This window comes from Esox lucius, chromosome 13, assembly GCF_011004845.1.
Source record: "Esox lucius isolate fEsoLuc1 chromosome 13, fEsoLuc1.pri, whole genome shotgun sequence".
In the NCBI taxonomy this organism is placed as follows: domain Eukaryota; kingdom Metazoa; phylum Chordata; class Actinopteri; order Esociformes; family Esocidae; genus Esox; species Esox lucius.
Window position 1 is genome coordinate 27,789,654 of NC_047581.1, and position 26,250 is coordinate 27,815,903.

Sequence of the window (26,250 nt, forward strand, 5' to 3'; positions counted from 1 at the left end):
TAATATTTCAACCCCATGGTCTCAAAATATAAATGCAGTTTCTACACTGCGATGGGTGTGTTGAGTGCGGCATGAGGAGAGGTATAGGAGACAGAGGGAAGATACAGTTTGACTTTGCAGAGGATTTACCCTCAGGGCAGAAGTGTTAATAGGAGACAATTGGGTCTATGGTTGTTAGGATGTAATGAGATCTTAATCTAAAGTGATATATACTGGATATATAAGAGGTTATATATTTTTTCCCAATATTTGACATGGTGGAATGTCCCCAACAGTGGTTAGCCTGAATCCAGTTCAGATCATCTGATGGTACTAATATACGGCCACTATGTTGAAATTGATGTTATGCCTTCATTACAGAAATGGGTGGCAAAACATTTAACATCTTAAGAGATTATATTCATTTTTGTCACCTAAAGAACTTCACAACATTCTCCCACATTTTCAAAAGTGATGATTGTTACAGAAATGTTTCTACATTCAGTCAGAAACACAGATATCTCCACAGGCTCACCCCCAGGGTTAATACTTGGTGGAGGCAGCTTCGACAGCCATTACAGCTGTGAATATTTTTGAATATATTCTAACAATTTTGCAACATAAATTATGCCCATAGTTATTTGTCCGAATTGCCCAAGCTCAGAAAAATGAATTAAGCACCATTGTTTGAGAGCAGTGAAAAACTTGTCTCAGATTTTTACGTCTGGACTGAGACCTTTTAGAAACCATTCTTAGTATGTCATTATGGTGTTCCTTCGATTGAAATAATATTTATGTAGAGAAACTGGCAAAAGGTCCCCATGAGTAAATTTTTTCTGGTTTTACTATACTCATGGGGACATTTGGTCCCCATGAGTATAGTCAGACCTAAAACACACACACGTTTGGATAGCAGGTTTATTTAGCCTCTCAGCATGTTAGACAAGGATGTATGCAAATTATTCAATGAGTGTGATAAAATAAATATTTTTGTTATTTTTACAGTAGACAGACACCTCTTGTCAAAGAAAACTGTTTGTAAACCAAACAAAAAGGCACCAACATTTCTTAAATTGCCTCATAAGGAACACTGTTTCATTTCAACATACTGTCATGCTTTGTACTGTTTATCACTGTGCTTGATCTAATAGCAGAACCAAATTACCTTGACTAAAGGTAATTTTCATTAAACATACACAGAGCACATAAGTGTCACTTAAAATACAGCAAAGATATAGTGTATCGATATCCAAAGACCTTAGCATGGTTTTAATGATTGGATAAAACATGTAGTTACCATACCATCATAATGTTGCCATGGATGTGCAAGTCATTTTAAGACTGAAGAAACTTTCTTGCATTTGCTTGTAAGCCTTAACTTTAGCCTATGTACTATATTAAAAAAGCAACATTGAATTGTTTGGTTGATAAAGAACCAAATATCAATATTTATGCTTACAGTTTCATCATGGGTACTGGCTTAATCCTATTCTATTATTTATGGTTTAGTTGGAGACTTGAGCGCAACGTGTCATTTTTTTAATCAAATTCCAAATATAGTATATTTTATTTGAATTCTGTTAAGTTGTAAAAACAACCAAATAACAATTTCAAAGGGATGTTTGTGCCACTGAGTTAATTAACATTTCTAGATGTGTTGGATTCAGGTCTCCATCTCAACAAAAAAAAGAATAGGACTAAATCAAATTATACTTAATTAGTAGACAAATTCATTAACGACAGACTAATTCAATGCACAGGTAGAACTATAGAAGCAGAAAATACATCCTCTTCAAATGTTGAAATTTGGTTTCTTAAGAATAAAATAAGCAACTGAATATCCATTGTGCCTATAAATGATTCCCACATCTCCATTTCAACCAAAAATGTGAGTTAAAGTATGACTAACTTAAATTCAAATCAGTTATTTTATGTACTCTTTGGAAAGGTAGTTTTTTTTCAGACTATAGGCAGGGACTCCAAAATTAGGGTGACCTTTACTGTTAACAATGGGTTAATGGTGATGACTTTTGCAAATAAAATGTTTTTGAGATGTAAATACCACATTATGATTTGTCAAATAACGTTGAATCTGCATTGAATCAAACATTTGGTGCCAGGACTGAAATTTAGAAGTTTTCCAAGGTTGAAATGGTTGAAATGAGATCACCAATACAGGTTGATTACCAGATGTGTTCTACACATAAATCCTACATCAAAATACATTGAAAAATGATGTTGAAACCAAGTGGATTCACATAACTTGTGAGCTGTGTACTATTTCAACACCACTACAAAGTGATTACATAAAATGTTTTCTCTCTAAGAACTTTTTCACAGACAAGTAATATTAAACAGCAACAGGAGTTTATGTAACATTACAAATCAGAATTGTTTCACCCGTTAATATTAAAAACATTACCTGGATATATACAATAATGGCTTCTCTACACCCTTTCTTTAACCCATCCAACAGAACTGAAGGATACAATTCTTTGATTGCCTTAACAACTTTACTTAGGCTAGCAGACGCAGTGCAATGGTTCAAGCTGATAATCAAAATGATACACCTGCTAGCAAATGTTGCACTCTACTGCCGGCTAGCCTTTTCTGCGTACCTTACAATGTTGATAAGAGGTAGTAGTGATTCATTAGTAAACATCACCAAAGAACAAGAAAAATGGCAAACACATATGACATAGAACCTTCTTCCCTGCCCAAGAATATGTAACTGCTGGCTTAAGACTTATTGCTGGCTTGGCAAATATGAAAATGGCTCAGATAAGGAGGCATACTGCGGGATTCTGAGATTCCTTTTTCATGCCTGGAGTCAGAAGTACATATAGAGACCATTTTTAAATATACGCTTATAGTATGGAGAACTGAAGCTAGTTTTGAGTAAAGTCTCAGAGTAAAATAGCCAGGACATCATAAAAGCTATTTTATTTGTATTCTAATATTCTGGGGGTATATTTAAGATACATTGGACAGGAAAGATGTGAATGATACAGGTTTTGCTGGACGAGTGTTAGGCGGACTGTAGCAGTATGTGTACTAGGGACAGGGGCCGTACTGCTGCACCACCCTAAGAAACGACTCGTTTTTTTCCTGATTACCCCGATTAACTTGATCATATGGATAACACTGTTATAGCTATGCTTGTCGTCTGGAGACTCCTGAAGTTCGCCTATTGTTAGTGTAACCCAACTGATAGTATTCCACCTAATAAAACAGAATACTGTAGCATAGAATGAAGACCTTCCTCATCCAACCAATGTTGCTGCGTGTGTTCAGTGTTAAAGCCTACAAACACCGTGGTGACTTGGGAGGTCACTGACGATCTTTCTGCCCATGGCGGAATAATAAAACGCCAACTCTGGAGAATACACTTAAAAAACTAAATAACTCAATTTAAAACAAGTGTAAACAAAATGGTATGGTTTAATATCTACTTGTAAACAATATTTAAAGTACAAAATGATAATCACCAAGCTTGGTAATGGTTGGGTCTATTTGCCTGCTTTCGAGAAGAGTATTTTACCCTCAGTTGTGCAAGGCTATATTTGACTTAGGGTGGACAGAAACAACAACACAAACTTTTTTTCAAAGAATCTGACAGTATCCCTGTAATGACTTTTCCCTCTATTCCATTCCTCCATATACAGCATAATGTAGCTACCTGTCATTCCTGGAAGAATAAGTTTTGCTTTTTAGAAATCTAAAACAATGCTGACATAGCAGTACATTAACGGGAATACACAAGGCTTAATAAACATAATACAGGTTCTGGGGCGATCTGCTGGGAGATCATTCATCACTTGGGCTGTTCCTTGTACTGTTCCCTGAGGGCGCCCATGTCAGTGGCCCTCCAGACGTGGAGAGCGGTCCCGGCCGAGAGGACTAAGAAGAAAAGGAAGGCAGTAGGGAAACCCAGCCAGTCCACCATGCTCCCAGCCAGCGCACCAAACATCAGCTTCCCCAGCACCTCCAAAGTGGCCAGGAAACTGTAGTGGGTGGCCTGTAGGGAGAAGAGGAGTCACAACATCGATGATGAAAACCATTTGTATTTTACTGGCTTTACCGGAAAAACCTGCTGGAAGAAAAATTCAAATAACAAAAAGGGAGAGGCAGCAGACAGATTAACAGAAAGAAAAACTGCAGATTAAAATGAACTAAATGGATAACGAAAGAGGGAGTGGGAAAGGGAAAGCTTAAGATCCTTGTCATCAACGCATGGATTGAGGCCAGCTGGGCAGTCTGAAGTTAGTTATCTATAGGAAGGTAGAGAGACACCAAGAGAGACTGTCGAAAACACTGACTCAGAAAACATAGGTAGGCCACCGGAAACAGTCACAATATGTACGTTTCTGCAACACAGGTAGCTCTATGGACAGCCAACGGAATAATCGACCAGGACAAAACTGTGTTTTTGCATATATCTATAATTAAGCATTATCGTTACAATGTATGCTTTCTCCTTGATTTAATGCTTTGCTTTGCCAATGTATGTGGCAACACATTGTACACTAATAAAGCTTTTTCAATTGAACTGAATAAATGACTGAATGAATGAGGGAGGGAGCGAGGGCAGACCAACCGTTTCCTAAGACCCCAGGCTCCACCCCTGAGGCCCACATTAACACAACAAGGCAGCATAGACAGCCGTGGGTTTAAACAAGGTCGCACAATGGCTACTCAATTCCAAGACCTCAGGTGTGCACGCCAGACATAAACTTCCAGTCCGGCAAAGAATTCAACTCTGTATTTACAAGGATATATTTCAGCAGATATCTTTGATTATTTTATGATTATTTTATTTGGGTAGTGAAAAGGCGAGAAGGCATTCGTTCGCTGTGCCTTTGGCTCTGTGAAACACAGCTCCAGTGCGGCAATGAGTAACTTAACCAGTTACCTGACTCGGACAAATGTCACTGGCGACAAAACAAGCAACCCGTAAATTAGACATTTCCCAGGGATCTTTGCTGTGTCTGGGTATTGAGTCCAGTGCTGGGTTGAGCTGGGTTCACACAGCCTGTAGACCAGAGTTAAGTGAAGTGCTTTTATTCGGGCTAACTTGTTAACGGGATTCTGTTTCTCTCTCCTGGGCCCTCAACAAGCACTCACGGTATCAGCGTTCTGTCACTGGATATGACCTTAAAAAAAAAAAAAAAAAACAGGTAGAGCTCTATATGTGTCATGAGAACATTTCAAATTAACCCCGAAGGTTATCACCCCTCCTTAAAGTCAAGGATTTGTGATTAACTTTGTTTCATTAGTTTTTGTGTCATTAATTGCCCAGACAGCCCTGTATATTCCTTGGTGTAGTTTTCCTAGTCCTCCAACTCGTTGGTAGAACCACAGCCAAGTCGTCACCTTCAGAAATGATTGAGTGACGTTTGAGATGCTGCAAACGGATCACCTCCAGGCAGCGTTGGCCCAGTTTGGCGGGACTAAAGAAGTTATGTGAACGAACAGCGGGAAACATGGTAATGGAGAAAGAGAGGAAAAGGGAGAGTAACACGGAGAGTATTAAAAAAGAAGCTGGTCAGTCCCAGCTGTCGTGTCTGCGTGATTGCTGTAAGCAGGGCTATCTGTCCTGCCTGTTGACACCTCCGGGTATGATCTAGCTCTATAGAATGAGTGCTTCAAAAAGACAACAGTGAGGAGAACGGAGAAGGAACCGAATAGGGCAGGTAAGCCCTGTGCTCTTTGTTGTGTTTGTTTCGGAGTCGAGAGTTTCTGTTCGGCTCAGATAACAGACCAACCCTGAGGCCTCCAGGGGTCGGAGAATCTCGCCTTCTTAGGATCAGAGTCTCAGTGTCAATGGGCATACCCTCCGTGAGTCAGCCAACGACGAAAATAAAGACAACGGAGCATCCCCATAGCATTGCTGCTGTGACACTGACAGGTATACAGTGGCTGGCTCTTACCTGTACGCTCTCCTCCGCCCTCTGTGTGCAGTGCATCATGGTCGTGAAGGTGAGCGTGGTGATGAGGCCGCCTAGGAAGTGCTGAACGCTCAAACTCAACACGGCCATACCTGAGGGGCAAACAGAAGCCTGAGAAACAGTCTGGAAACGGTTTCAGACGCGACACAACGGCGCAGTGTTGCAAGACATTATGTCAAGTCCTGTCCTGAAGCGGTGCTATCTAAATCTATCTTTTCCTACTCACTCAAAGCCTCCTTCTGGATGGCTGGTGTGACGAAAGCTCAGCGGCGCAGCGTCTATCAGTGGAGCCTGATCTGATGCTGAACCGAGACAACAAAGGTGGAAGTGACAGGGGCGCTGTCTCCTCGCGTTCCCCCAAACAAAGTTGTTCCCTCTCAGGAGAAGGGAGCAGAACACAGGCGACACAGAGTGTCTCTCAGCTCCCATTGACGCTGAATTATTCACAGGAGATGTCGAGTTTTGCCGAATAAGACATTTCAAAGGATTCAGAGAACGAGACAGTAACTCAGCTCAGCAGTGAGAGAACGGGGCACTCATGGAATATTGAGAATTCTTGCAGAAAAACATTTTTTTTCTGGGTTTGATTTTAGGATCTACAGCGTCGACATTGTTCTTGCTGCAAAGCTTTGTTCACACTGGAGGCCTTAATGCTCACATACCTCTTCTTGAAAGCGTTTTGAAAAACTGACTGTCCAAATAGCAAGTTACAAGGTCAAATAAGAAGTGTGTTCATCTGTAGCCATTTCAATACATGGCTACGCTACTGGTCATAAGAATGACGTGTAAGTGTGTAGCGTGTGTGTGTGTGCGTGCGCAGTGGTGTTAGCTGATTGGCAAGGGAGAAGTTATTTTAACTGAGTCCTTCTTGCTCTTATCCTGAGCGACATTCATCTTAAGACAGACAATTATCTGCAAGTAATGGATTTTCATGTGTGTGGGGGGGGGGCTGAGTGGGCTAAATGGTGAAATCCTTGAATGGACAAGAGACGCTGAGGATATGAAACGTCCACATCCACCTGTCCTACTCTGGCAGGGCTTCCTGGAACTATTTCTACTACTACACCTGTTTGGCTGTACGCACGGCCAATAGGTTAATGCAAAGTATCATGGCATGTGTGTGGCACAGTAAAGTCCATAATGAAGTCAGAAGAGAATACGGCAACTGTGAATGGGAGTATCCGGAAGAGACCGGCACCGGTCAGGGAGACCAGCGAGGCCATTGTGTTGATCAGTGGCAAGAAACTCCTGATTCAATCCATTTTTATTTAATGTCGTAAAACAAAAAAGAATTGGCAAAAGTCAAAGGGGGGTGAATACTTCTAACAACCACTGTAGCATTTAGCGAATAGAGCTTCACGGCTGCGTGTCAATGGGGTCTCATCCAGGTGTCTGTCATCTATGACTCTCACAATCCCTGGCCACGTGCGCCTCCGTGTGAAGTGAAGGGAAGGCGGTTAAGGTCTTCATTACCAAAAACTCCAACTATCCCATGCAACTTAGGCTAATAACATGAGCAGACAGGAACGATGCAAAAGTCGTATCAAAGTCTAAAGGCAAGTCATAGCATGTCCACATCTGTCAATTCTGTCAGCATCCAATACTAGAGGATCTACCACCTCTCTTCTTTTTCCTTTTCCTGCTTCACCTTAGAACCTGTAAACCAATCTGCCATCATTCACATGCTAAAGACATTCTTTCCCTTGTTTCCCTCCCTTCTCAATGACTTGCTTTCAAATCCGCCTCTCGGGGGAGTTACTGTGGTGATGGGGAGTGAGAGAGGTGAACCTGCCTCGCCACTGACACCTCACACTGGCGTGCTCCGATATGATAGAGGCTCTCAGGTTGCCGATGGGGACCTGTATGAAGGAGTCAGTCTCTGGCCAGTCACGCATTTCTGACGGGGCCCAGTATAAATGTCCAAATGAGCTTTTAGGGCATTAAGGAGGCCTGGTGGATAGGCTCTGTATCGTGTGTGTGTGTGAATTGGTTGGTGTGTGTGTGTTCCTGTGTGTGGAGGGTGGAGGGTGGAGGGGCACGGAGTCACTCAGTGGGAATCTCTAGGGACTGTATAGTGTCAGGTGAACGCACTTGTGTATGAAAACGTGACAGTTATGCCACAGTCCTTAACAACAAAAGAATGACTAGAAGTACCCAAAAAACATGGTGTGAAAAACAATTATAAAAAAAAGTTTGCCCTTGAAGGCTTACGTGGTATTCTGTAGCATATTTTACAGGTAGAGTAAAAATAAAAAGCTGGCCATGTGCTCCTCCGTGTAAGGTGAAGGACTGATATTGAGCTATGGATGATACAAATATATGTTGCTAGCGGGGGACTGGGGATGCATCAATGTTGATCAGCAGAACATGTAAGGCAGGTTGGAGTCAATGATATAAGTCTGTGGTTAAGCTGTGGGAACAGATCACAATGCTTCCTAGTCAGGCCGTGGTTCTGGAGCGATCTGGTCCTCACTCACCTTTCATGAGCGGGGAGGGTTCCAGCACGCTCAGGAGGGAGCTCTGGAAGATCATGCTGACCGTCCGCATCACAAAGACCCGCCTCATTAGAGAACCAATGCTGTGGAGACAGACGCACGAGACCAACGACCAATCACAAAGACCAAGCAAATCAGAGATCCAATGAGCAGTCACAAAGACTAAACACCACATTTTTCTCTACAGCAGCTTCAACAAATGAGCATACACCCCTACACACATCAAAAACCACACGTACATGCATGCACGTGCCCACCCACACACACACACACAGTGTCCGCACAGGCTTATTGATTCTCTGTTATTCTAAGAGCTGTGTCTCCCAGTGGGACTGTCCCATGAGTTAATCAATATCCTAAGGACCTCCCCAGCATTGAAATTAATTAATGACTATCAGTGGTCTCACCTCCTCAGAGTAGTGTTTTGTGCGTGTTTGTGTCTGAGACAGGGTTTCCACTGAGGAAAAGACCATGCCATTTAGATGAATATCTGAGGTTTATGTACCCCATCAAACACTACCGCATAGTTTGATTTGAGGTTGAAATTGCAATTTTGTCCAATGAAGCCTTATCATTACCTACTTCCCCAGAACCAGATTAACTAATGGATAATTTTCTTCTCTGCATTCAGCTTGAAGGATGCTGTCAAAAACATTAAGTATATACATTTTGGATAAATAAATTATTTGAGATGTGTAATTTATTTGATTCCTGTGAATCATTAATGAGTTGAAATTAATTCCTGTGATGTAAGCATGCCCTCTACAATATCATTGTGGGACCAATGCCCTTATGAGAAGCATTTGGCTCATACTGCAGGAACATGGGTCTCTTAGATGCAGCTCAGCTGCCACCTCATGATGAGGCACACCTGAAGCCAACAACGCCTCATTTGGGTAAAGATAAAAGGGCTCCCCCTGAGGAGATGAAATGGGAAGAGGAAAGAAGGGGTGTGTGCGACGCCGGGCCACATTGCCCTTGATGCTGCCTGCACCAATACCTCCAGAACCTCCACTCTGGGAAGCCCAGGACAAAAAAGCCTTGACTTATTCATCCATTTGACTCCGTTTTCACTGTTTTTTTTGTTTTTTTTTCAATGAATGACCCCAAAGGACCTAACCCTCAAAGCCTGTGTACATTCTCTGCGTTCTCTCTCTGTAACAATTTCACCCATTGGGAAATAACAATAAAGCTCAGTGCAGGTGTTATTTTACACAGACTTTTTTTCCCAAGGAATGCCAATAATTTGAGGTGATTATTTGAGAACAGCTATCGGTTCCTTTAGACTTCCAGTCATAGCAGTGGCTTACAAAACATATCTGTACTTCCTTTATCCTGAACACAGAGACATAATCAAGGTATCATCCACAAGTTCATCTGACTCTGGGGAAGGCGGTTAAGGTCTTCATTACCAAAAACTCCAACTATCCCATGCAACTTAGGCTAATAACATGAGCAGACAGGAACTACGCAAAAGTCGTATCAAAATCTAAAGGCAAGTCATAGCATGTCCACATCTGTCAATTCTGTCAGCATCCAATACTAGAGGATCTACCACCTCTCGTCTTTTTCCTTTTCCTGCTTCACCTTAGAACCTGTAAACCAATCTGCCATCATTCACATGCTAAAGACATTCTTTCCCTTGTTTCCCTCCCTTCTCAATGACTTGCTTTCAAATCCGCCTCTCGGGGGAGTGACTGTGGTGATGGGGAGTGAGAGAGGTGAACCTGCCTCGCCACTGACACCTCACACTGGTGTGCTCCGCTATGATAGAGGCTCTCAGGTTGCCGATGGGGACCTGTATGAAGGAGTCAGTCTCTGGCCAGTCACGCATTTCTGACGGGGCCCAGTATAAATGTCCAAATGAGCTTTTAGGGCATTAAGGAGGCCTGGTGGATAGGCTCTGTATCGTGTGTGTGTGAATTGGTTGGTGTGTGTGTGTTCCTGTGTATGGAGGGTGGAGGGGCTCGGAGTCACTCAGTGGGAATCTCTAGGGACTGTATAGTGTCAGGTGAACGCACTTGTGTATGAAAACGTGACAGTTATGCCACAGTCCTTAACAACAAAAGAATGACTAGAAGCACCCAAAAAACATGGTGTGAAAAACAATTATAAATAAAAGGTTTGCCCTTGAAGGATTACGTGGTATTCTGTAGCATATTTTACAGGTAAAGTAAAAAAAAGCTTGGGATAACTAGTGGAAACCACAATGAGATCTTAATACAATAGTACAGACCATAGTTTATTTGGCTTGGCAATAATGGTAGTATTATTATTAATCAATTTATAGTTTAAGTGCCAGTGATGGATACATAGGTTTTTAGCCTACATTGCATCACCTACCAAAGTTGGAAGCGACTATGGACAGGTGCATGGACTTATCCAATAGAAGTTCAGTTACAGTACTGTCCAATTAGGAAATGTACTGTAAGGTAAACTAGCAATTAAAGGAAAATATTTGAATTTGCACAATGTTTATGCTACTATTCTTTTTCAACTATACTATTCTATGTCCTAGCAGTAGGTTCTGTACAAGTGAGTTATTTTTGTCTGGAAATTGATCTGGGGCCTACACTACCCGGACAATATTGTCTTTGAACGCTACCAGAAGACTGTTGCCTATAAATTATGTCAAGACTGTGTTGTCAATAAATGCTACACGGACAGGGTTGTCTTTCAATGCTACCAGGACACTGTTGTGTTTGAACGTTATCAGGACAGTGTTGCTTATGAACGCAGCCAGGAAACTGTTGCCTACAAATGCTACCAGGAGAATGTTAACAATGAATGCTACCTGAACCGGGAGAGCAATAGGCCACCAAGTGAAGAGCCACAGATGGAGAAGCCCATGGCAATCACTCCATTCCAGAATCCCAGCTCCCGTGCAGTCATGTGATGGTCCAACAGGAAGAGGGGGAACATGGTCACGGCACCCTGCTCACCTGTGGGAGGGAGAGAGATAAGGAACGAACCAATCAAAGCTACAGTCCATGAGCCGGGTTTAACTTTTTGAATGCGTTGGTCCTCAGAGTTGCAAAATGTATAATAAAAGTGCAGCAATAGCAGCTTTCTGTGTCATCACTTTTTCATCCCTCCATCCCATTCATTTCAATGTTCCACTACTTTTAAGTAGTCTATGATTTCCGTGGGCCTAGGCCTATAACTTTTATCATTGTAATACGGCCTAATCTTGACCAGTCATGATCTTTTCATGGGAGTTTTAAACAACGCATCAGTAAACATGCTGTTCCCCACTTTTGTTGTCTCACTCACAGTACTTGCCAAACGATTTGATCTCAAACCGTTTCATGGGGTTAAGTCTTCCTGAGTTATAGAGGGTTGCGCTGAGCAATGCAGCAGTTTTGCTTGGCATACAAATTATCCATATACAAATATGAAAGCACACGTCTTAATGGATTTATAACGTCTAAGCAAACCACATCATTCACCCAAGTTCTGTCAGAATGTGCTGCATTCCAGAAACAAATTTAATAGCATAGTGTAATAAAAAAAACACTGCAATAGCATTGCATCACAAAAAAATCCCAGAATTCGTGAAGGACATACTCCATAGTAGCCTAGTAACCATTTAATTTCAATCAGTGATTGAAGTGCATTTAAATTAAGAGTTGTTAAGATAAGAGTTGTTTAGAAGTAAAATACAGTATTGTCATATAGGAGTAGGCAAATTTCTATGAAAATCCAAAGCATAGCCTCAACCTGGCTGCCAACTCACAGAGCTTGGACGCAGCAAAATCTGCTCTGACCTCCTAAATGTACAGCAGCTTAGCAGGCCAGCAAATGTTCTATATACAACTATGAAAACAGACGTGTTAATGGATTTCTTTTTGTTCTCTCCATGTGCCAATCAACATAATTTTGAAAAGGCCAGCTCACAACAGTAAAACACATAATTTACCCAAGTTTTGTCAAAGAATGCATAGTAGGGCTAGAGAAATAACCATTAAAACAGGTGTACAAATGAACAATCTAAAAAACGGAACCTTTTACAATGTACTCCTTCCAATTTCCTCGGTGGGAGACAACAATCACTTTAAACGGCACTCGTGTTGCCAAGGGTGGTCCAGGTGTCCAAGCTGTTTCCTCCGGGAAACACATATACAGTGGGGAGAACAAGTATTTGATACACTGCCGATTTTGCAGGTTTTCCCACTAACAAAAATCCTGAAACATCACATTGTATGATTTTGAAGTAATTATTTTGCATTTTATTGCATTACATAAGTATTTGATACATCAGAAAAACAGAAATTAATATTTGGTACAGAAAACTTTGTTCGCAATTACAGAGACCATTCGTTTCCTGTAGTTTTTTAGCAGGTTTGCACACACTGCAGCAGGGATTTTGGCCCACTCCTCCATACAGACCTTCTCCAGATCCTTCAGGTTTCAGGGCTGTCGCTGGGCAATAAGGACTTTAAGCTCCCTCCAAAGATTTTCTATGGGGTTCAGGTCTGGAGACTGGCTAGACCACTCCAGGACCTTGAGATGTTTCTTACGGAGCCACTCCTTAGTTGCCCTGGCTGTGTGTTTGGGGTCGTTGTCATACTGGAAGACCCAGCCACGACCCATCTTCAATGCTCTTACTGAGGGAAGGAGGTTGTTGGCCAAGATCTCGCGATACATGGCCCCATCCATCCACCCCTCAATACGTTGCAGTCGTCCTGTCCCCTTTGCAGAAAAGCATCCCCAAAGATGATGTTTCCACCTCCAAGCTTCATGGTTGGGATAGTGTTCTTGGGGCTGTACTCATCCTTATTCTCCCTCCAAACACGGTGAGTGGAGTTTAGACCAAAAAGCTCTATTTTTGTCTCATCAGACCACATGACCTTCTCACATTCCTCCTCTGGATCATCCAGATGGTCATTGGACAACTTCAGACAGGCCTGGACATGCGCTGGCTTGAGCTGGGAGACTTTGTGTGCGCTGCCGGATTTGAATCCATGACGGCGTAGTGTGTTACTATGAGACTGTGGTCCCAGCTCTCTTCAGGTCATTGACCAGGTCCTGCCATGTAGTTCTGGGCTGATCCCTCACCTTCCTTATAATCATTGATGCCCCACGAGGAAAGATCTTGCATGGAGCCCCAGACCGAGGGAGATTGACCGTCATCTTGAACTACTTTCATTTTCTAATAATTGCGCCAACAGTTGTTGCCTTCTCACCATGCTGCTTGCCTATTGTCCTGTAGCCCATCCCAGCCTTGTGCAGGTCTACAATTTTATCCCTGATGTCCTTACACAGCTCTCTGGTCTTGGCCATTGTGGAGAGGTTGGAGTCTGTTTGATTGAGTGTGTGGACAGGTGTCTTTTATACAGGTAACGAGTTCAAACAGGTGCAGTTAATACAGGTAATGAGTGGAGAACCGTATGGTTTCTCTATCAGTGATCACCTACTATGTAGTCCGTGAGTTGTTTCTCCATCTCCTCTTCACAACATGATAGGCAGTCTTAAATACACTGGGGCAAAAAAGTATTTAGTCAGCCACCAATTGTGCAAGTTCTCCAACTTAAAAAGATAACAGAGGCCTGTAATTTTCATCATAGGTACACTTCAACTATGAGAGACAAAATGAGAGGAAAGAAATCCAGAAAATCACATTGTAGGATTTGTAATGAATTTATTGGTAAATTCCTCAGTAAAATAAGCATTTGGTCACCTACAAACAAGCAAGATTTCTGGCTGTCACAGACCTTTAATAACTTCTTTAAGAGGCTCCTCTGTCCTCCACTCGTTACCTGTATTAATGGCACCTGTTTGAACTTGTTATCAGTATAAAAAACACCTGTCCACAACCTCAAACAGTCACATTCTAAACTCCACTATGGCCAAGACCAAAGAGCTGTCAAAGGACACCAGAAACAAAATTGTAGACCTGCACCAGGCTGGGAAGACTGAATCTGCAATAGGTAAGCAGCTTGGTGTGAAGAAATCCACTGTGGGAGCAATTATAAGAAAATGGAAGACATACAAGACCACTGATAATCTCCCTTGATCCGGGGCTCCACGCAAGATCTCACTCTGTCAAAATGATCACAAGAACGGTGAGCAAAAATCCCAGAACGACACAGGGGGACCTAGTGAATGACCTGCAGAGAGCTGGGACCAAAGTAACAAAGGCTACCATCAGTAACACACTACGCCGCCAGGGACTCAAATCCTGCAGTGCCAGACGTGTCCCCCTCCTTAAGCCAGTAAATGTCCAGGCCCATCTGAGGTTTGCTAGAGAGCATTTGGATGGTCTAGAAGAGGATTGGGAGAATGTCATATGGTCAGATGAAACCAGAATATAACTTTTTGGTAAAAATTCAACTTGTCGTGTTTGGAGGAGAAAGAATGCTGAGTTGCATCCAAAGAACATCATACCTACTGTGAAGCATGGGGGTGGAAACATCATGCTTTGGGGCTGTTTTTCTGCAAAGTGACCAGGACGACTGATCTGTGTAAAGGAAAGAATGAATGGGCCCATGTATTGTGAGATTTTGAGTGAAAACCTCCTTCCATCAGCAAGGGCATTGAAGATGAAACGTGGCTGGCTCTTTCAGCATGACAATGATCCCAAACCAACGAAGGAGTGGCTTCGTAAGAAGCATTTCAAGGTCTTGGAGTGGCCTAGCCAGTCACCAGATCTCAACCCCATAGAACATCTTTGGAGGGATTTGAAAGTCTGCGTTGCCCAGCGACAGCCCCAAAACATCACTGCTCTAGAGGAGATCTGCATGGAGGAATGGGCCAAAATACCAGCAACAGTGTGTGAAAACCTTGTGAAGACTTACAGAAAATGTTTGACCTCTGTCATTGCCAACAAAGGGTATATAAAGTATTGAGATAAACTTTTGTTATTGACTAAATACTTATTTCCACCATCATTTACCAATAAATTCATTAAAAATCCTACAATGTGATTTTCTGGATTTTCTTTCCTCATTTTGTCTCTCATAGTTGAAATGTACCTATGATGAAAATTACAGGCCTCTCTCATCTTTTAGGAGGAGAACTTCCACAATTGGTGGCTGACTAAATACGTTTTTGCCCCACTGTAGTTTTCAATTTGGCTACGTGCCACCTTATTCGTGCAGGGCAGGCAGACGTGCAACCGCAGGGTTGTCAGCAACCCGTTTGGCCGTAATACACCCGACATGGTGCATGGACATCAGGTTTCGTCGGGAACGCACAACAGGAACGTCTTATCATTATTGTTCTCGACCCATGGAACCTGTTCTTTCCACGAAAATAAAAATGACTGCATTCGCTTTGTTTCGTATGACACGATGTTTGGGCCCACTCTAAAATGCACTATAAACTATGATTGGTCAAAACAGACGAGCTATTGAATACTATTGGTCAAAATGACAACATTGGTAATGTAACAGATGGAGGGGGGCGCGGTACATACACATTTGAATGCAAATTTAAGTCGGAAGATTGACTAAGCAAACATTTTAATACAGTACTATGAATTTAAATGGGGAAATTGAGCACTGGCCCGTGAAGGTTTTTGTCTACTGGCCAGACATTAGGTCTTACTGGTCCAGGGCAGAGCCGCAGGAAAATATGTGGCCAGCTGGCATTTGCCCCAGTACTTTCCAAAGTGGTGTGGTGCCACCCCACCACTTTCAACACAGCAGAGTATCGAGGGCATTCAATGTTTCTAATATTCTAAATGTTAAAAATAAACGTGATTTTTTTGCAATTGAACAAGTTGATAAAACACAAATTTCAGCCCATTTACTCTGCTGAATATAACGCACTACCTCAAACGCTGACTGCACCAGGTGAATGCACCACACAGTTTTATCTCCTAGCTACAGCCAACTCGGCCCCGGATGCAGAGCGTCGACAATGCCTCTCAACAAATCATTGCTTAGTAACGCAGGTGGTCGTTAGAATCGAGTCATTGCAAAAGGTTACTAGCTACTTTTCTTTGCTCACGCTCCCCTATCGCCTGCCTCCTTGTCAGGTGAAAACGTCAAGTCTGATGACATTTTATTAGTTAAAAAACAAGGTATGTCAAATTCCCTTAACTTGCCCCCATCATAATAGAATGACCATATCCGTAACTGACAAAACTGCTATTGTTACATATAGTACCCTTACAACATTATTAACTAGCTAGCTAAGTAGTATTATTTTAAGCTCACTGATTGCAGTATGTTTGCCACGGTAAACAGACGAGTACAGATGAAACTATCTGCTGCAGCTGCTACACAAGGTAAGGCAAGGGACACTAATTAAGTCAGTTTGTTAAATTAAGACAGGTGACGTGAGGTTGTTACGTTGACATTTGTAAAATCTTTCAAAACCTAACCAGCTAAAGATTCCAGTCGTATACACGGAAAATATAAATAATTTTGTCCAACCATAACAGATGGATGACGACTAATGCACTAGGATAAGTAGCTAATGAATTCTAGCGACAACAAAACTGTCTTTCTCAGATAGCCATCCAGCGATAGAGTAGTGTTAGAGTAGAGTAGAGTTAGTAAGAACAGTGCAGTATATTGTGACGTGATTCAATATAATCTGATGTACGGAATGGGAATATCATTTTATAAACACCTTCTTGAAGTGAGCTGTTGATTAATTGAATAATAGGATATACAAGATTGTATACTTATTTATAAAAGTTACATGTCTGGAGAATTGTCTACTGAGTTACTCAAATGTATGTGAATGATTACAATTATATTTCGTCAACTAAGAATATAAGTAGGACAACAGATTGCCTCACAAGTTGAGGAAAAATGGTCTGGGCCCCGAGAAATGTACCGAAGTCCCAAATTTTGCCCCACCACTTTTGGACTTAAGGTGCCACCTCTGGTCCAGCGCCAGCAGGCCAGCGTTAATGTTGAACCCTGGGAATGGAATTTCATGGATTTTCCCAACAGTTTCTAACACAGAGAATAAAGGAGTAAGGAGAACTCAGGGTTTTCCCTCCCATTTCCATAGCCATACATATATAGCTTGCATGGAAGCTATGTAGAAAACCACTGGACATATGAGGGGCAAGAGCTTTCTGCCGAATTGGAGGGTCCAATATAGCGTAGGATTAGATGTTATATTATAAACAAATGGAGAAAGATAACTTAATATAATCAGAAATTGATCGATTTTTGGTTGCACTGTGTTTTTCAAATGCACAGTGTAAAAAAAGCATAAAGATTTAGATCAATATTAAGACATCTTTTTTATAATATGATCCTATATCCTTGAAAAAGTAAACTAAGGTTAAATATTCACAGTTTTGTGACAAGAATGACACAAATTCAAAACACTTTCACGAGTCAAATTTGTGAATTTGGTGATCGAGTCATTGCATTTGCATACACACAGAGCTAGAAAAGGGTTTGGTACCATTTCTCCAATATGGTCACCAAACAACTCAGTCAGCACTATGAATATCTTAATTGCAAATATCAAAATTATTGATCATTGCATCTTCAGAAATCAAGGAGTGGACACATTCTTACATACATTCTGTCAATCATTTAACGTCTTTTTATACCTGGCAGACCCAGCTCACGTGGTTGTAGATGCTTCATCGATATGCCATAGCCATACTGGAGAAAGGTTCAGAGGGGTTTCAATGTGTATTCTTTCATGGTCCTGTATCTACCAGTATTTTTTAAAACCCTGTTCTAGTAGTGTGTGCAAGTTGGCACCAACATTACCGAAGTAACAATCCGAACCCATTGCTACGCCATTACATGAAATTAAATGGTGACGCTTACAACACTAATGTCAATGGTACAATATGGGCAATTTTTAAACAATAGTTGTGTCTGGAGCTTTCAAAGTTGTTTATATCCTATATAATTTGAAACGCAAAACTTCCTTACATAACACATGCTTCAGTCACAGAGCTGTTGCTTGAAATCCAACTTTTGTCAGCCAGACAATAGTCTTTCAGTTGCTGTGTGGCATCGAAGGCGGGATAATGTTCTGCAGAGTGACTGTAAAATATTCAGTGCTGCCGCCATTATTAATGGAGAGCGACTTCACATAGACAGGGAGACAGAGCAATGAGTGACAGCTCTGAGACTGCTGTCAAAGAGACGAAACACACGCGCACACACACACACACACCCCCACCGACCCAACTTGGCCAGGAGAAGAACAAAAATAGAGAGAGAGAGAGAGAGAGAGAGGGAGGGAGAATCCTCAACATTAAACAGATAAGGAAATAAGAAAATAGTTCTCAGAGAAGACGCTGAAAAACCTCCCGGCAAGCCGGAACGCTGCGAGAACATGCATGTAAACGTTTTGACAATACTGTGTGACAGCCCGGCAAAACGTATGGCAGGAGAATGAGTGGGATGAACCGAGGCTGCTATGATGACATATTCATCACATTCAGCTTCCATATTCCATGTCGGTTTCTACACGACAGCCCTTACATCAGAAGCTGCACGGCAGGCCTATAACACTATACTGCTTACTATTCCCAAACATCAAACGTTTGACTCTGGGAAATGTTGTTATAAGCCTATATCAGCCTTTTTCTTAATGTCTAATAAACAACACATACCAAATTATTTCTAATATTACCCATGTCTTCATACTTTACCAGTGGTTCTGTCTCTACAGCACTCAGTGCTTCCGCTGTAAACTCATTATTTCCTCTAAATGGGTGCGCAGACAAACACAACAAGGATGATTATTCATTACTATAAATATTCTCAACGCAACAATTGTCCATTTCAGTGGGGATTTCATTAGGCATCCGGAAAGAAGAAACTTGTAGAGGGGGATAAGGAAGAAAGACAGCGAGATGAAGACAGATGCACGGATTGGTAGAAAATGGACAGAAGACGACAAACACTTGGGGACATAGAAAACAGACAGAAAAAGGGAGAAAAATTAGGGAAGACAGAGTGAAGGGGTGGGGAATAGGGAAGAGGGGATATAGGGAAAGGGGAAAGCTAGAGAAGGGAAAGAGAGAGAGAAGAGGGAGACGGGGGAGATGGGGAAAGGATGGAAACAGGGGGAAACAGGGAGAGGTTACAGAGAAACAGAAAGATAGAGGGGGGAAATAAAAAGGGAAAAAGAGAGGGAGGGAAGAGAAGGGAAGAAAGAGGGGGAAAGAGAGACAGGGAAAGAAACAGCAGGGAAAAGACAGGCCAAATGATGGGGTAAAGAGAACAGGTAAAAGAGGAAGGCTGTCTGTGTCTATATAAAGATAAACAAAGATACTGGCAGGGACAGAGACAGACAGGGGCGGAGACAGACAGGGACAAACATGGGCGGAGACAGACAGGGGCGGAGACAGACAGGGGTGGAGACAGACAGGGGCGGAGACAGACAGGGGCAGAGACAGACAGGGACAGAGTTTCAGGGGGGAAGAATGTGTGAAACAGTGAAGTTTGAGGAATTTGGTGGGTGTGTGTATGGGGAGTTGGGGGGGGGGGGGCAGAGCAGAGCTGGCAAGTTGCTGATGGAACAGGAGGTGAGACAAACAGAGTGAGAGGAGGGTGAAGGGACACAGGTCACAGAAGGGTCTGCACAGAGTGGTCACACTAATGTTGTCTAGATAATAAATATGTATCTTTCCACACAAAGGCCACTTTTATTATGACTACCCAGATGAATTGTTGCGCTACATGTTAAAACTATTGAATTGCCTATGTAAGAGTTGCCATAACAATCAGAGATAACAAAACATATTTTGGGATTTTCTTGCATGGAAATCTCCCTGATTACTGTTCTGTCATCTTACATATAGTGCGGTGTCAGAAAGCTTTTAAACTGGAAGATACATCTTTTTCAACAAATGAAAGTGGTGACAGAGCCACATAGGAAATGTGAGCCACTTTCAAGCAAAACAGTGGCAATATCTGATATTCAGCAACACAAATAGCATTCTGCAGCTCTACCAATAGCAGACGGATCCAATTACCACCAAATCTGACGTTCAGGGTGACATAGCGGTGAACACAGCAGGCAGGTGAGGTTGCCAGGAGAATCAAATCAGATGAACAAACATAAAGCACATATGCTACAGGAAATGTTTCTTTCAACTAAAAAAATCTATCAACAAAGGAAAATGTGTTCTCCACTGTATAAATGAAACACTAACATCAAGCCAAGCAATACATGTAATAATGAGATACTGATACACAAAGCTAAAAGAAATAACTCATTGTGATCTTTTTTCACTTGAGAAATTAGTACTTTCAGATACTAGTAGGGTGAAAATATTTGACCTGTGGGTAGTACATTTGGCCTGTGGGTAGTACATTTGACCTGTGGATAGTACATTTGACCTGTGGGTAGTACGTTTGACCTGTAGGTAGACTATTTCCAGCCCCTTGTAACTTGACAGTGACCATATTTAGGGGAAAAAAATATGAGTCTTCCTATTTCAATGTTATACCTTTTTGTTGATGACTTAGCAAAAACATTTACCAAGCATGGTTCCCCAAGATAACTATTCTCCCTTTCAGTTGCTTCATTCATCATTCCATCTGATCTTTTACATTAATTCAATTGTAGTCAGTTAATTAACACTATTATCCAAGAGACACTCAGCAGTTAGTGCATATATGTTCATACTTTTATGTACAGGCCGGCTGTGAAAGTCCACAACCTGGCGTTGCAGGCGCCAGCTCTCCAAACTGAGCCACACATGACCACTATCTCTCTGTCTGACTGGTTACCCTGCAGTGGTCCTCATTCATTCATCATCCCTTCAGTCTTGCTGCAGTCATCCTCTAATCCCTCTTAACGCCTGCACTGCTCAGTTCCCAAGTCCACCCATCCCGTTCCCCTCACCTGCCCTCTGTCCCCCTCACCTCCCCACTGTCCCCCTCACCTCCCCACTGTCCCCCTCATCCACACCTCTGTCCCCCTCACCCACCCCTCTGTCCCCCTCATCCACGCCTCTGTTCCCCTCATCCACCCCTCTGTTCCCCTGACCTCCCCTCTGTCCCCCTCACCTCCCCTCTGTCCCCCTCACCTCCCCTCTGTCCCCCTCACCTCCCCTCTGTCCCCCTCACCTCCCCTCTGTCCCCCTCACCTCCCCTCTGTCCCCCTCACCTCCCCTCTGTCCCCCTCACCTCCCATCCCCCTAACCAACACCCTCTCACCCGCACTCTCTCTCCGTTCATCGCACACCCCCTCTGTCCCCCTCACCCTCTCCCTCTCCCCCTCACTCTCACTCTGCCGTCCTAATTATCATCATCTTTCTGATGGGCGAGAGATGGGCGGGGACAGAGGGACAGTCTCTTCTAAGCCCCGACCATTGGCCCCTCCTCTCTCCCTCACCCACCTGGCCACTTCCCAGATGAACGCTCCATCCTGTCCCTTCACAAACACACTCCAACACACACTAACACATGGTACACTGTATGGTGTGCATTCAAGGAGGTTTTTGTGTGTTTCTAACTAGCGTGTGTGTGTGCGCGCGAGTGTGTGTGTGTGTGTGTGTGTGATTTCGGAGTGAAACAACCGACCCCCACTCCCGGGCTAGACAGCATGTCCCATGGTCGTGACCTCAGATGGCACGAGGGTCATCAACACTGCTAACTCCCATTGGCTGAGCAGTGTTACATAGAGTATACACACTCCATTCAATAAGAGATGGGAGAAAGAGGTCTGAGAGATGTGGTGTGTTCAAACTCTAACACAAATAGGTTAGTTAGATATACCCTTGAACATGCAAAATACATTTTCACAGACTGCTGACACTCACCTGCTAGTCACACACAGACTGAACTTTTAGAATGACTTAAAGGAACAAAAGCTAAGCTGTTTATTTATCATCACAAAATTGTTGTTAAATATAATTATTAAGATAATACAACATTATGAGGATGTTAACATTCATAAGGCTGATGACAATGACTGCAATGGTGATAATGATGCTAGTGAACCCCAAACATAGATTACAGGGGCGGGGGGGGGGGGGGGGGCTAGCAACTAGTGTTAATGTCTGGTCTACTGTCTGTCTGGGCTCATCCGATTACTGCGCCACACCCTACAAACATACAAGAAAAAACAATGGCACACGCATACATAAACAAGAACATGCAAATGTGCAAATCCACGTTTTCCCACCACCCACACAGACCAGGGTGATGCTGCATCTTCCATTTCAGTTTCCATGAATAAAACGCCACAGACACAAAGACACTCTAATCCTTACATAATCCCCTTCTGCTGCCAAACACCAAACTGTCCACATCAACTCTCGCTCACACGTACCTACACACACAGCCAAAGAATTAACTGTTTCTTTATAATATTTTCTTCTTGCAAATATAAGGTAAATAAATACTGAAACATTTAAGACAATTCCTAAAGTCGTACTAGGCCAAATAAATACTTAACACTACTAATTCTCCTCAAAATGTCATATTTCCAGTAGGTTCTAGACTTACTACCAAATCCTACATGTTCCCTTCATTCATCAACTAGTAGACAAGTGCAGAGATCCGAGCCCTCTTGGTTAGGGCAAGAGAGACATCTAGTGGTAAAAATCTTAACAAAATATGCAAGAGGACACCTGGTTCGTGTTCATTAGACACCAAAAAACTGACTGAAACAGTGATGAAATACACTGATTCGATATAAATCCCAGAATGCTTAAACCCGTTCAGTGTGTTTTCTTTGTTTGCCCTACTGGTGAAGCAAGGGATATAGAAAGTTAAATGTTTGCATGTATAGTCCCGTCTGACTTACCCAGTTTGTATGTGAGAACGTAGAGCATGGTCCAGGGTGTCCCGGGTACGGACAGCAGCTTTCGCCACACCCTCCAGGGATGCACAGCGTCGGACTGGACTCCCCTCCTCGCCTCTGCCTGGCCTTTCAACAGGTCGTCGTCCAGAATGGGGGCCCCCCACACAAACAGTGCCACCCCAAAGTAAACAAAGGCCAACAGCATGAACATAGGTCCCCACCCAGCAACATCAATCACAGCTAGGAGCCCGCCCCCGGCAAACACAGAGCCGGCCTTGTAGCCCACTACTTGGGCTGTGTTGCCGAAACCCAGCTCGCTGCGGCCCTTGAGCAGTCCCACAGCAGCTCCGTCCACTGCAATGTCCTGAACTGACGCCAGGGCATTCATGGCAAGAAGCGTTCCTGCCACACCCCAGATGTGGGCCTCTGGGGCTAAGGCAGCACTGGAGAGGCAAGTGAGAGCCAGGCCAGAAACAGTGGCCACCAACCAGCGCCGCTTGGTGCCCACGCGGTCCACTAAAGGCGCCCACAGGACCTTAAGCACCCAGGGGAAGTAGAGGATTTTAGTTAGGCCGATGCGGGTAAGGGAGTGACCTGCCCCACGGAGGTAGACAGGGAGCAGAGAAGACTGCAGCCCATACGGGATCCCCTGGACAAAGTACAGGAGGCCCAGGAAAACCAGCTTGTCATTCATAATTTAATAAAAGAGGGACAATTTGTCAGGTCATGCCGATGATCTCTTGGGAGCTGATCAAATGGGTCGATCAGCCTAGGAGAGATAGGGAACAAAGAGTGGTGATTATTTTACTGACAAAAACATGCTTGCACTCAACATAATAGTTTTGAGTTTTATCATATCTGAATGAATGAAACAAAAAATAAGTATCTAGAGGAACATCACTATGGTAAAGTGATCAGTTGTGTCAAGCCTAATCAATAGCAAAACTGAACTAGTTAATTTGTGTAATATATGGGACAGTCTCTATATAATTTAATGAAATAACAGTTGACCTTAAGCGTAGCAGGCTAATAACGTCCTGGTAAAAACACTTGCAAGCAATTATTACTATAAACATCCGTTGCAACGCTATAAGCCAGTGACATGACAACCAACTTAAAACTAGTATTTGCGTGTGCCAAAGGTAGCTAGCGAATTCGAGATAAATTGTTTGCTTTAGACTGACTGCAATCCCTTTTGATAATTGAGATGTTACATACTGGGAAGCCTGAATATGTTCGCCGCTGCAGCTATACCAATGTTATTCTAGCGTCTTTCAGTTTCGCTTACAGTAGCGATACTGAAAGTACTTCCGGGTCAAGGCATTTCAGAATATTGGTACTGGTACCGTAATTGTGGAAAAGTGTCCTATGTCAAAAATTATGTGTCTAACACGAACAATTCATTTTCCATGGAATGTGGATTTTAAGACATGATCCAATGTTAAATAAATGCCCTGAACGAATTACCCTCTGAAATATTTACATATTGTGTTGGTAGGTGGCCCTGCAGAAATATGAGTAGGTAGAAAATAAAGCCCTCAAATTATATAATAGAATTCAGAAAAAAGGCCATCTCTAAATAAATAAGGCAAATAATTATTAGCTAAACTTTTGGCATAATTTGATGTTACCAAATTAATTGTAGAAGCAGTAAGCTATAGCCTAATGTTAACCAACTGGTTAATACTGAGTACACAAAAATTTACCAAGCTATGTTATCATCGCTATTATTCGTCATAACTTTGCTAGCTAATGCTAACATTGCCATCTCAAAGAGTAATGCAAACTCTTTTTAGTTAAGGGTCCATAAATAAGAAATGGATTTTCCTAACCATGTTACGAACCATCGAGGTGGTGCATGAGCCTTGTAACGTTTAAACATAGACTTTTATTTTGATGGCAAAATCCTAAAACTGGAACTCTTGTTGTAGGAGTAGGAAAGCTAGCGCAAGAGTCATGACGCTATGAGATATAGCGTGCTTACCAATACCCCGCTTTTTAGGCGTATTGGTAGTATAAATAATACTTGTGTTACTGCTGATGTTCGGACATAGTGGGGCGACACTGTCTCCAGAAGCTTCTGTAATAAACGGAATACACGGTATTGGAATTGACCTGATTCCTGGTGTGTTATTCTCCTTTTCATCAAACCAACTCGGGGAAGTGTTAGACTTCAACATATACAATTAATTAATATTTAAACATTTTGAGTAACAGTGATGAAAGGAAATAAAGTCAAGGGGACAAGTCCTTAGTTTCAGAGTAAGTGGAAATGCAAATTAGTCATCCCATACAACATGGAGGTCTGTATCCAGTCACAGAGCAGATAGAGTAGTTGTTCATCCACAGCAGTGTTGCCAGGTGTGGTGGTTTCCTGGCCAAATGGGCTATTTTCAGCTATTTTTCATGAGCGGTCAAAAATGGGCTTGGGCGGGTCGATATGCAGGATGTATAGTAAAAACAGCGTTTGTTCGTTTGTGAATTAGTCACTATACTGTCCACACAATCTGGCAACCCTATTATAGTGTGCACCTGGTATGGAAGCAGGTGTGGAATATGGGGTTCAGGGGAGGAAGTTGAGTGGAGTAGAATATGATTTGGGCTTACTTGTTATTAGAGGTATTTTCCAGAAACTCCAACAAGACTCTTGGCGCAATGGCTATGGCCTTTGTTTTAGCTAAATTATTAAAAAGGTGGCCAGTAGAGGTCGGTGTTTGATCGTCTCAGACGTCCAACATACGTTGAAATATTTTCAAAGAGGCTTTGAAAAAAACGTGATCAAACCAAGCTTTCGGATGCCATTGAACTTGTGGTATTGATAAACCGAGGGCCTCGGCCCTTTCAATTGGATCAGACCGGGTTGCATTTTCAGAGTTGTGCGTTCCATACCGGTCTGTGGTGACAGTTTTAAGGAGGAAATGGCGGAACATGTGCTGATATTTTTTGTAGTGTCGAGGCTCGCTTCGAGATTTTATTTATGCTAATTGTCTCCAGACTTTTGTTTTCACAATACATTTGGTACCATGGTTCTACGGAGGCGCTCGCGTGGGGAGGGAGAAATAAACTATCAACGCGATTTGGTTTTTCGACTACGAAAAATAAAAGGCGATATTTTTCTGGTATCAAAACAT

At 42.5% G+C, this 26,250-nt stretch overlaps 1 protein-coding gene across 3 annotated transcripts; it reads right to left on the reverse strand.

The window, feature by feature from the left end:
• Nucleotides 1-3,402: 3,402 nt before the first annotated feature.
• mfsd3 (major facilitator superfamily domain containing 3) lies at nucleotides 3,403-24,434 on the reverse strand. Of its 3 annotated transcripts, none has more exons than XM_020052400.2 (7): nucleotides 24,338-24,434; nucleotides 23,123-23,888; nucleotides 11,217-11,364; nucleotides 8,405-8,505; nucleotides 6,154-6,229; nucleotides 5,910-6,019; nucleotides 3,403-3,997 (listed from the first exon to the last, which is right to left on the reverse strand). In XM_020052400.2, exons 2-7 carry the CDS (start codon nucleotides 23,811-23,813, stop codon nucleotides 3,837-3,839), a joined length of 1,287 nt encoding a protein of 428 aa, XP_019907959.1. In that variant the 5' UTR covers nucleotides 23,814-23,888; nucleotides 24,338-24,434; the 3' UTR covers nucleotides 3,403-3,836. The 3 variants fall into 3 exon arrangements, with proteins under 3 accessions (XP_019907959.1, XP_019907960.1, XP_010875160.1); XM_020052401.3 differs by lacking the exon at nucleotides 24,338-24,434 and adding an exon at nucleotides 24,131-24,326; XM_010876858.3 differs by lacking the exon at nucleotides 6,154-6,229.
• Between the last annotated feature and the right edge of the window lie 1,816 nt (nucleotides 24,435-26,250).